General features: G+C 38.7%; 1 protein-coding gene across 4 annotated transcripts in view; it reads left to right on the top strand.

The window, feature by feature from the left end:
- The window catches only part of mmp23ba (matrix metallopeptidase 23ba), a 38,548-nt gene that overhangs the window by 12,412 nt on the left and 13,439 nt on the right, over positions 1–12,697 (top strand). For 2 of the 4 annotated variants that reach the window (XM_072586011.1, XM_072586014.1), the window contains exons 1-4: positions 2,947–3,449; positions 5,574–5,701; positions 10,237–10,373; positions 11,321–11,488. In XM_072586011.1, the coding sequence (XP_072442112.1) occupies positions 3,312–3,449; positions 5,574–5,701; positions 10,237–10,373; positions 11,321–11,488 (571 nt within the window). In that variant the 5' untranslated portion in view covers positions 2,947–3,311. Of the gene's footprint in view, positions 1–2,946; positions 3,450–5,573; positions 5,702–10,236; positions 10,374–11,320; positions 11,489–12,697 lie in introns of those variants that run through there. The other 2 variants (XM_072586012.1, XM_072586013.1) reach the window with 2 other exon arrangements.

Genomic DNA, 12,697 nt, shown 5'->3' with positions numbered 1-12,697 from the left:
TGTCCCCTCCCTTATAGGAGGTTACATGGACTAATCATTGCCTCCACTTAAACTTACAAGTAATTTAATCCCTGTCAGCTCCTCCTTTGAAGGCAGACAGAGTCATTTTTGCAGATAATAACCAATCCCTGACACTCAGAATTTCAGTTTGAGGTAACACAGACAGGAAGTGAACTCCAGCCAGGTGAATGTGTCAGTTTATCATGTCCAGTATGTCTGGTCCATCACACCTGATCCGTTTCATTTCATGCTTGTAAATTTGTTCAGTTGTACATTCACTTCTTTTGCTTCACATTGTAAATATTTCCTTTGGTCTTGTTAGTGTTTGAGACTGTGTTTACTTTTGGAAGAGATTTGCCCAGTTGTGACTATTTTAATCCTATTCCTTTCTAAAACAAATGATTTCATTAAAACATCAAAATTATACTCTCTAAAGTAAGACTTATGATGTTTTCAAATTTTCATTTTCACCAGTTTATGGCTGGATTGCAAGGTAATTAATTTTTCCTCCCTCCCTGTTGTCCTGCAAACTGTTGGACCTTTTAGCCCTATTCTGTGTCCCCTCTGATGTCCCTGTGAGTTTCCTGCAATTTAAGCCTGTCTCTCTCTCTCAGCTGAGGAGCGAGAGCTTATCAATTTTAGATGGTAAAATCTGCTTTTCAGTGGACAGTTAGAAAAATTGCAAATATTTACTCCTGCAAAAAGGCTTGGAAAATTTTTTTTAAAATGCAAACAGTATGAGATGATGGAAATGGGGGTCAGTATTCAATACCCGATCTTCCTGTACCCCAAGTCACTCCTACTTCCATGAGGCTTGAATTGGGAATCTGAGTGATGGCTGTCTGCATCGAGGCCCATTAGCCTGAGCAAATTGGGATCATATCAGTCACATTTTGATAAGATTCTGAAGCAGCAATGAGCACAGGGTGTGCCACTTCCTCCAACTGATACTTGGCATAATGCAGTCATTAATGCACCACCGGAGGCCATTGCAAGAAAGTAAAATTAAAAAGTTTTTAAAACAAGTTGTTTAATCAAATCTAGCCCTCCACGATTACTGACTGTTTTCCCAACCATCCAGACCAACTTCCCTTGTTGTGACTCTGTAGCATTGGAAGGGCTTCATAGTGGATCTAAATGTCACTCCTGATTGGTAAACAGCTTGTCAACAGAATGTTCAGGAGACCTGCTGTAAAAATGGCTTTGACACTCAAGTTGTTTAATTGAGTAAGCTCAGTCTTGTCTGATATGTGCACACAATTGATCCTCAGTGTTATCTCTTAATTTCTCCTATTTGTTATCTCTTATTGTTCATAGATCATTAACTTTCTCTGTATTTTGTTTAATTAATAGCATACAAACTATCAATTGTGAATAAAATACTACTATAGAAATTCAAGATAAATGGTTCATACACAGTTCTTTGTTGTAAAGTTGAATCCTACTTTGTGGCCTGTTCTTAACTTTGAGGGGGTAAGACACCCTTTTGGCAACACAACATGAAAATACATCTTTAAAGATATCAAATATCTTGATCAAATAATTGTAGAAAAATTGCATATATTATTATGGAGGTTCCTACTGAAAATAAGCAATACAGTGAGAATTGATCCAATCACATTCAGGATTTTGGCTCACTTTAGGCTACAGACTGACACGATTTCAAAATCACTTAATGTAAAAAGGAGTTTCAAATTTAATTGCCCATCATGATGGGGCCTCTGTCTTGCTGTCTTATGTTTGGTTGAAGCCTGTAACTATCCTGCTGAGAAGATGCAATACAGGAATCATAGACTGTCATTGGCAGCTTCCATGAAGAAGTCTCTGGTGCACATCATCACAACTTCCCAACTGAGATAAACAGCTGTGACTGCAAATCGCACCATTTAGGGAAAAAAATAGAGTTGATTCTAAAACTGAACTAGAAAAACGACCAAAAGTAGACAGTTTGATAAAAGAAATGTATACATTTCCTTTCTAAAGGATTTTTGGGGGGTTTAAAGCCTCTTAATAGAGCTTAAAGTTAACAACTTTTGACAGGAATAAATGTGTGTTGCAGGATTGTTGCTATAGCAACTGTTATTGCTGGCACCCGCCTGTCAGCTCAAGATTAAATAAAACCATACTCTGAAGAACAAAAAGCAAACAGTTCTGTTGCTGGTTATCTAAAATCTAAACTGAAAATGCTGAGCAGATCAAGTAGCCTCTGGAGAGAGAAGAGGTAATGTTTCAGGATTCATAACATCTCGACAGATGCTGCCTGACCTGATGACTATTTTGAAAATTTTCAGGTTGTTAGGGTGGCTCAGTGGTTAGCACTGCTGCCTCACAGCACCAGGGACCTGGGTTCCATTCCCGCCTCCGCCAGCTGTCTGTGTGGAGTTTGCACATTCTCCTTGTGTCTGCTTGGGTTTCCTCTGGGTGCTCCAGTTTCATTGTACAGTCCAAAGATGTGCAGGTCAGGTGAATTGGCCATGCTAAACTGCCCGTAGTGTTAGGTACAATAGTCAGGGGTAAATGTAGGGGAATGAGTCTGGGTGGGTTGCTCTTCGGAGGGCCGGTGTGGACTTGTTGGGCTGAAGGGTCTGTTTCCACACTGTAGGAAATCTAATCTAAATACTCCTTCAAATGTTAGGACACTTGATAAAATAGTTCCAATCGTTGGTTTTAGTTTGTTTATAATTGTAGTGTGCAAGGAAGTTGGGGATGTCTTTGTTAAACATATTCTGTAAGGAGATCAAACACGCAGCCACACACACACATTTATGTATGCATAAATACATAATAGAAATATTCAATACATTGCAGCAGGTACTGTTATATAGGAAAGGCCTTTCTTTGATTCAGTTGCATTGACACAGATTCTGTTGACAAATGCATCTTTGGGTCGAGCATGTTGTGCTCTGTTCAATGTAAGTTGTCTAATATGGAGTTAATTTCCGCACATTTTGCAATTTTCTGCTATGTAAGTACACCAATGACTGTACATCTGAAATTTATTATAATGCTGAATGAGGTCCAAATTCAGAGACGTTGCAGTGTGCCCAGCTGTTCCTGGCTAGCTTTCAAACTGATGGATGGAGATCTTTGAGATCTACATTTTAAGTAATGTGATACTGTTTGGCTGTCACAGCCACGCGGAAGTACAGTTTATGTAAGTGCTACTGAACTAAATAGAGTCCTTGAAAACCCATTTTCTTAATAATCTTTCTTAAATTAAACCGCAAACAGACAATGATCTCCAGACACGCTCCTGGACAGAGTGGTCTAAGTCTGTGAGGCACTGAAGGGAACGTGGGAAAACTTTGACCATGATGGAGTTTTTTCGAAGGTCTGAAGATGAAGATTATTTCACAAATATTAAGTTTTTGATCTGCATTGCTGTGTCGTTCATGTTCATAGTTGGAGATAAATCTGTTGATGCATTTCCTGCTTGGACACCTCAGTTAGTGAGTATAAACTTCATTAAACCTTAAGGTGCTGGAAATTCTTAAAGCCTACTGCTTCTGTTTTTAATTATACATTACCTAAAATTAAACTGGTGTACAAATAATGAAGAAAGGGCTTAAAAACTGCAAATTCTAATTTATTAATCTAATCTAGCAATTTATTTTTTGTGCTGCAATTACAAGTTGTTACTGTTCTCACTATTTTACAAGATTTGAAACACTGTAATGCAACGCTGCTCAGAGCTAGGTGATTTCTACAATTTGATTTCTTTTGGTGAGAACTTTTTGATGACAGTAATATTTCTTTCCTCCCTGGTGCCTTGCCCTAGTGCACAGTTCTGTTCATTATTTTCCTGTTGAAACTACACCAGTAAAACAATTCAGCCCTACTTCACACCCCATCCCCATATTCTTTCAATTCCCTTACAGCCCAACAGGGTCCTATCAATCTCAATCTTAAATGTACTCAGTGACTCAGTATCCATAACCATTTGGGACAGAGACTTCCAAAGATTTACAACCAACTGAGTGAGGAAATTTCTCTTCATCTCAATTATAAGTGGGCGACCCTTTGAAATTGTTCCTAGTTCTCAACACAGCAATGACCTTATCAATCTGAGAGATTTATTCTCGATGTTACCTGCGGTAATCTGAAAGACAGTTCATTTCTGCCAATAATCTAAGAGCCTTTATTGTTGTTAATATTTTTCTTTTCAAAGACATATTTTGTTTATAAATTATCAAGTAAATACAACAAATGCAAAATAATAAAATAAAATGGTACAATTACAATATTTAAAAAGCATCTGAATGGGTAAATGAATAGGAAGGTTTTAGAGGGATATGGACCAAGTGCTGGCAAATGGGACTAGGATATCTAGTCGACATGGACAAGTTGGACTGAGGGGTCTGTTTCCGTGCTGTACATCTCTATAACTCCATAAACCTTACAAGCATTTTATGTTTCAAGATATTGACTCTAGTTCTTTCGAGATAACAATCCATTTTACTCAATTTCTCCTCATTCCCTCTGATTCATGGAATCAATCAAATAAAGGAAAACGTTCAGCTCCTGCCAGTATTGTCCGTGTGATATTTTCCTGATGTAGGGAAACTAATTTTCCTCTTTCAGTGAAGATTTGCTGGAAATCGATTCACTGTTTTCACTGCTGTGATTGCAACAGGATCGAGTCAAATTTCAAGGAGATGATGGATGCAAAACTGAGATTGCAACATAAACAGGAAGAACTTCTCCAAACAAATTTCAGAGTGATTTTGTGGGGTGTAAAATAAAATGCAAACCAATCCCAGCTTCAGGGTAATTTCCCCTCCTTCCATGTTATCACAAATATTTATTTTCCAGTGGGATGTTCTTCGAAAGTCCAAATAATTCATTTTGTTCTCATTACTATGAATTAGCCAAGCCTAGAAAATGGTTTTGTTTCTGCCATTTCCGTTTCTTGCTGCCAGTGAGTTAACTGAAAGTGGATAGTGGGCTGGGGTGGGGACTCTGCTTGATGACGTGTGATCGAATTCTGTAATTTTGTTTTTTCAGCGCACAGGTTTCCTAGTTCATCATGCTTCAAGGTGTTTTGTGAAACTGAATTGATAGTCTGTACTGAGCAGGGTCTGAGTGTGATAGATAGTCTTTGGAGAGTCGGTGTAGACTAATTGGGCTGAATGCATGTTTTCACACTGTACAGATTCGATGATGGTTCTATAAACATAGCGACCCCTTTAACTTTGGTAATCTGCAGTTGTGTTCCAGCTTTGGGAGCTGACATAATAGATTGCTGACCTCCACACTAATTGTTGGGTAAACCATGTAGATACTCTGTACTTCCACCTAAATAGTAGTTAATGGTTTAATGTTCAACGGGACATTTTGCTCTTTTGCAGTGCTAATAACAATGATGTTTAAGGTTTTTTGCGCAACTTGTAGTTCTAGAGGACTGTATACATTATGGCAGTGTTTAATAGCTTGTCAGATTCCTGGTCTCTCTTTATACTGCAGTTTTTAACCTGACTGAAATTTGAATATTAACCACATAGACCCCATGGTAATTACTTTTTACGAATTTCAACAGTCACATTCTATAAACAACTAATGGCTTCATCTTCTAGGAAAATACTGTACCTCCCAGTTTTTTGGTGTTCGATGTTCACTCCACATTCCAGCACCAGGCAAGAAAGAAGAGGTACACATTAACTCCGCAGATGCAGAAATGGGATCATTTCAATCTAACATACAAGTAAGCGTGAAGGAATATTGAATATAAAAGACCACACTTTTATCCCCCAGAGAACGCTGTAAAATGAATATTTGATTTTTCTGAAATTCTTCTTCTATGCGAGTGTGCCTGCATGCAGTTGGAGTATGAGGAGAAATTAAACTGTAAATTAGTCTGCAATGTGGTTATTTTATTTCATACCTTATTGTATAACTTACTGATGCAGAAGTAAGGTAATACTTGGTCCCAGTATTTCAAATTAAACCTTTATTCAGTTATTTTATGAATATTTTCAGTAATTGAACAGATTAATTTCCATTCTTCATCATTCTCTATTCTAAAGCATGCTCCAATTTTATTTTTAATTTCACCCAATCCCAATCTTTTCCCTGAGCAAGGAAAGAAATCCAATTCACTAGTAAGTCTCTGCTGATGTTTTTTAGGTGGTTGAGAGGAATTGACGAGGAGGAACATCATCCCCAGGGGAAACTCCAAGGCCATAAACTTCCTCTAGGTTTGGAGAAAACTGCACTTTGACCCCTCCCAAATTCACAGGGATAGGCAATAGTTGCCGGCCGAGCCAGTGATGTACGTGTGTCATGAGCAATGTTGTTCTTTAAGAAAAGTCACCAAAGTCAGCCCATGGCCCTTAGATAATACCATGACATCTCTATTACCTACTCAGGTCATTCAGGAAAGTGACTGAGAACACTTGACACAGAGACAGTTGGATGGGTGACCCAAAATGGCCCACAGCACAGCGAATTAAAGCGTGGTCACCAGTGAGGTGGTGATTAAAACTGGCTGGAATGTACGGACTGTGGTGATTTGGCAGTGAGATCATACAGTTGGCTGCAGTGGACTTGGGTGGGAAGGAATCAGCCACGTATGATGACCATCTGGTAATTCTTGCTGAAGTGTAATTTTATAGATTTGGGATGAAACAAGCTGGGCTTAGGTGACCTTATGATGGTAAGGCATGCCAACTTGAGTGAGGCACAGGATGTCTGCCAAACATCACGAACCATGCTCCAATCTAAATGAATGCCTTCAGGAAAGGGGTGGAGAAAGTTAGAGGAAAATGACAATTTAGACTGTTATGTGAATTGTTAGTGTACTGCAGTCCAGACAGTGCATACAGATTAACCATTGAATTTACTCGCCTGTCTGCATGTTACTTTTTTGAGATATCTGATTTAGAATTCCAATTAATGGGAAATTGATTCTTTTGAAATTTCACTATATTAAACATGCAAACAGGAAATTAATTGTTGAGTTGTATCTTGCATGGAAAATTACTTAGAAATTCTTTCTGCAAAGAGTTTTTTCTAAATACCTCATGATGACGAGAACACTGTGACCACCCTTCAGCTACTCTGCTTTCCACGGAGTTTAGAAATCTCTTGGTTTAGCAAAGGTCCTCTTTACACACAGTGTGACAGATATAAAGAAAAGTAATGAGATCCTCTACTGAGCTGTTACTTTAAAAAATAAGGTAGATTAAAAATGTATGAATATTATTTAGGACAAACCTGATGTGGCAGATAATTTCTGTCCCGTTTGCTCATTCTGGCAATCTATGAAAACTTTTCAAAGACTTTCAGAATCAGCCAGTTGAGTAATGTTGCTGGCTTAAATATATTCTCTAGTCGCTTCTAGTGGTAATGACAAGTTTCTTAACTGAACTGGGAAACCCAGTTTTGAAATCCCTATTCCTGTTGGTACACTGGATTTCACAGCTGAGTGGGTTTGTCAGCTTGGCCACGCTATGCAGAGGACAAGGTAAATAGGCCGCTGGGTTTGCAAAATATAGAAGCAAAGAAACCTAACAATGAATGTGAAAGAAGACTCCCTCTCCCACTCTGTTTTCAGTTGTATATTTAGTTGTTGGTTCACTTTATTTGTTTCTTGTCTTCCTGTCTTTAAGACTGGAGTCTGAAGTAAACAGGAACCAAGGACTATGTGCCTCCCAGACTCCTAGTGATTTTATTTTTGTTGCTTTTTTTTTAATGTCAGTGAGTGAGTAACATAATGCCTCAGGATGAATTGTTAGTAAAAGAAAGATGTTTTCATTCTGAGGATAAGTACTGCCATTAGCTGTCTTATTACATTTCAGATTAAATGTTGGGCCAGTATCACTTCTACTCTCTAGAAAATGATGTTAGCCCTCTCCCTGGTATCAAAAGGCAAACCACACTGTTCACAACTCTAGTGTTGTGTTTGACCCCAAAGTGGGCTCCTGATCACTTTACTCGTGGTGTTGCCAGGAGCACATTTCCACCTCTGTGGTATTACCCAACTGCACTCCTGTCTCACGCATCTGCTGCTGAAACCTCTCCAGCCCTTTCTCAACTCCAGAATTGACTTATGTAACACACACTTGGCTACCCTGCAGTGTTGCACCCTCCACATGCTTCTCCTTTGGCTCCTGTTTACTTTATGCTCCTGTCTTAAGGCAGGAAAACAAGAAACAAATAAAATAATTCAACAATAATCCATGTACAACTAAAATCTGAGTGGGAGAGAGGTCATCCAGCTACCTTTATTCTAACTCTCATCATGTCCCACAGACCCATCATCCCCTTTGCTTCCTGACCAACATTTGGTTCCTAGTCAAAGAATATCTTGATTTTAAAATTTTCATCCTTCTTTCAAATCCTTCCATGATCTCATCTCTTTCAATCTCTGTAATCTGTGTTTTGACAACAAACTGGTAATTTCACAGTCCATGTTGAAGATGCACATTCTTTATTGTAGATTATTCCATTAAGTGAATTAAAGTGCCCTTATACGATAAGTAGGACTTCAACTCTCGTTTCTGGATAGCTATTCTAGTAATAAAACCAATCTGTTATCCAGAAGAAACTGCAAAACTGCACCTGTCAAACAAACATAAGTATACATCTAATGAGTTATCCATTGACCTGCAATTTTATTATTCCTTTTTAATCCTAACACTTGAACATACGGTATTCATCTTAACTACATGTTATGAAATGCATGTTTTATTCATGGTACCATTATTAATTCAGAAGCCAGATGCAATACTGCCTGCCTGTCTCCCTGTCAAACTTTAAAGTCTTCATTATCTGGCCCCTTTTAAATATCAATTAACATTACTGAAATGATTGCAAAGGTTTAAGCTTTTATAATTTTTAAACAATTCTGTGTTTCATTAAAGCAAATTAAAGCTGTTGCAGAAACTAAGTTGGTGTTCTATATGAACAGAGCAATTCCATTCAACTAAACTATCTGACTCCATTTTCTGCAACTTCTGTGTCAATGTTGCATGGCTTTCACATTGTGTTATAGCAAATATTACAGATTAGCACTGGTCTTTCTAGTCTGGCCAACAATCTTAGTATGTTCTCTCAAGATTTGCAAAGGCTACTGCAAAATAACAATTAATGCAAAGGAAGCCTTTTCAAACTTAATCTAAAAAGTCTGTGGCGTCTTCATTTTTAAATAGGACAAATCATCAGCATGTACATGCTACTCTGAAAACATCATTTATTTATTCATGGGATGTAGGCATTGCTTATTAGACTAACATTTATTGTTCATCCCTAATTGTCTTTGAGAAGGTAATAGTGAAGCATCTTGAATTGCTGCAAACAGTAGAGAGTAGATACATGTTGTTAGGAGGGAACAGTGTTCCAGGAGCTTGCCACAAACAAATATGGGATGGCCAATTTTCTGATTTTGACTATTTTGTCTATTGTACAAAGGATTATTTGTAAGTGTGATGGCTGATGTCTGTTATTGCTTATCATGCTTATAAGCTTATTTGATAATGATTTGCTGGGCTGTAAGAAGTAGTCCCTTGCATATGGGAATGTCTCTTCATGAGGAAAAACGATTCTGTTGAGTTAGCTGACTTAGTGCTAAGTTCTAGAGCTCTAAAGTCATCCTAATAACATTAGGCTTTTATATCCAGCATCACTGGGACACAGTTAAAATGGGAAAATAGAAAACTGAAGATAAATCCGACCTCCAACCACAATGTGACAAGTTCAAAATTTGTCACTTTGAGCACTTTGACATTTAGAACATAGAACATAGAAGAATACAGCGCAGTACAGGCCCTTCAGCCCTCGATGTTGCGCCGATCAAAGCCCACCTAACCTACACTAACCCACTATCCTCCATATACCTATCCAATGCCCGCTTAAATACCCATAAAGAGGGAGAGTCCACTACTGCTACTGGCAGGGCATTCCATGAACTTACGACTCGCTGAGTGAAGAACCTACCCCTAACATCAGTCCTATATCTACCCCCCCCTTAATTTAAAGCTATGCCTCAATTTATTACATTGAGACATTCCAATGCCAAGGGCAAAGGCAGAGGTCTGTGCTCAATTGACCCAACTTTAAGCATTTGATCCAACGAGCTGATCAAGGTATAGCATTGGAAGTGATTGGTAAACTCTTTCTAATAAAACCTTGCCACAACTTTCCAGGGGAGAGTATGTGCTGAAACTGCTTGTAGCACATAATTTTTGTGTGTATTTTATTTGTAATATCATCCATGAATGAAGTTGCTTCCATTCACAGAATTCTGTCCTTTCCAAAGACCCTGAATGAAAAGGACACCGAAAAGGGAATCGCACTTGCTTTTCAAATGTGGAGCGAAGTTTCTCCTTTCAATTTCACTCAAGTTCCTGCAAATGTCAGTGCTGACATTAAAATAGGTGAGAGGTTTTTTTTGTTCACTTACGGGACAAAGGTCTTGCTGGCTGGGCCAGCATTTATTGTCCATCCCTAGTTGCCCTTGAGAAGATGGTGGTGAGTTTCGTCCACAAATTGCTGCAGTTCTAGAACCGGAACTTGAATGTGTTGGTGTCCCCATGTATCTGCTGCCCTTGTCCTTCTCAGTACTGGTTTAGAATTTCTGGCTAAGGAGCCTCAGTAAATTTCTGCAGTGCATCTTGCTGATGCTTCAGAGTATCAGGGATGGAGGGAGTGGATGTTTGTGGATGTGGTGCCAATCCAGTGGGCTGTTTTGTCCTGGATGGTGTTGAACTACTTGAGTGTTGTTGGAGCTGCGCCCGCCCGCCCAGACAAGTGGAGAGTATTCCATCATGCTCCTGACTTGTGCCTTGTAGATGGTTTACAGGCTTTGAGGAGTCAGGAGGTGAGTGACTTGTTGCAAGATTCCTAGCTTCTGACCTGCTCTTGGAGCTTACTGGTATCAAAAATGATGAAAATACTCTATTACAGGAAATAGAGGCAGTTATTGACAAATTAATTGAATCCCACAGTTCAAATCTGAAGACACTCTACCTGGTTTACCTTTCCTCCTTCAAAAAGCCTTCTCAATGTTTACCTCCTTGATTAGGACCCCTGCTGCCTTCCCTAACTTCACTGAACAATACGTAGTCTTGTTTCACACTTTGTTTTGTTAAAGGTGTTTAATGTTAGATTTTCAGAAGTGAATTCTGATCTGAGTTTATTTAAACTGTGGAAGGAAAAGAGCGAATCTGAAACTAAAACCGAATCTGAAAATAAGATCAAATCTGAGCACATTTAATCAGTCACTCCAAGTTGCAAACTGGCTTTCTTCTGGATGCAACAGGATAAATGTAGAAAATTTAATAAATATGATCATTGATATTCTGTTATTCTTCTCCTGTGCTAGGATTTTATTCCATAAACCATACCGACTGCTTGGAAGTTCCTTCCCATCCGTGTTTTGATGGAATAACTGGAGAATTAGCACATGCTTTCTTTCCATCCAATGGAGAAATCCATTTTGATGATTTTGAACATTGGCAATTGGGTAAAACTCGCTTCAGCTGGAAGAAAAGTATGTTTCATAAAATAACTCTGTCAACAAAAGTGCAAAGTACTGAAACGTAGTTAAGTTCTGAAGAAGGGTTACTGGACTCAAAATATTAACTCTGTTTCTCTCTCACAGATGCTACCAGATTTGCTGAGTATCTCCAGGAATTTCTGTTTTTGTTTCATTGGTTCTCTTTTGCTCTGCTAGCTGTGCACTTGATTAAATAAATGAGTGGAGTTCTCCCCTTCCTCATGTAGTATGGGTTAAAGTAGAAAGTTAGGAAAATACAAGAATGAAAGACATCAGAATTTTCATGTCAAGAAAATGTTTTATGGTTTTCATCTTGCGTTCTTATTGAGCAGCAACCACTTATCTCCATGTATTTGCATCTCATCATTACCCCAACTCTCCTCATTTCTACTTCACTTCCACTTCTCTCCTCCTTTGAGAAACTAGATGGTGCAAATACCCTGATGGTGTTACCTCGATTGGCAGTCCATTGGATAAAGCAACGATCTTCCTCTCCATCGCTATATCCACCAGCACCTCCAAATTTCCACCCACAAAGGAGGGTGAAAGCTTACCCCGTTGGGTCATGCCCTCAGTGATGGTCTTGAAACACCATTGGAGTGTTCCACCAGTTCCTGGTTTACAGCATGTGATGTGGTGTGTAGTTGGGGTTTAAAGTTCAGTGTTAGCAGCATTAATACTGCAAGGTCCTGACAGTGGGGCATCATCTCTACCTCTCCTGTCACACGATGCCTCAAGACGTTGCTCAAATTACCCAGCTGCATGATTAATGAGGTGGAAGATGGGTGGAACAAAGTCACCACAGATGACCAAGTGTCATGAGTCTTACTCAAAAAAATCTGTTTAACTGAAAATTGGACTGTTCTACTTTGTAGTTCTTACTGTGGCATATTATACACGTAATCTGTTTGTACATATGGCAGAACTTCTGTTATTTCATTTGTTTAAGCACAACGCACTCAAAATAATAACATCCCACACAATGAAAGAGTCCACTTCATTTAAAATAAAAGTGAGATCTACACTGTGGATGTCCTATAGAAGCAGCTGGTCTCTATAGTTGAGGTGTTGTTTATGTTACAGGCTTTGACTGAATGCCAATCCTCAATCTGCTTCAGATAACATCTTTGCCTAAATTGGAATTCCAGATAACTTACCATTCTCAATGACTACATGCAAAATTAACCCAGAACAGGGTCAATA

The sequence above is a fragment of the Chiloscyllium punctatum genome, chromosome 16 (genome assembly GCF_047496795.1).
Source record: "Chiloscyllium punctatum isolate Juve2018m chromosome 16, sChiPun1.3, whole genome shotgun sequence".
Lineage (NCBI taxonomy): Eukaryota > Metazoa > Chordata > Chondrichthyes > Orectolobiformes > Hemiscylliidae > Chiloscyllium > Chiloscyllium punctatum.
This window is presented reverse-complemented; position numbering and strand designations above follow the sequence as displayed.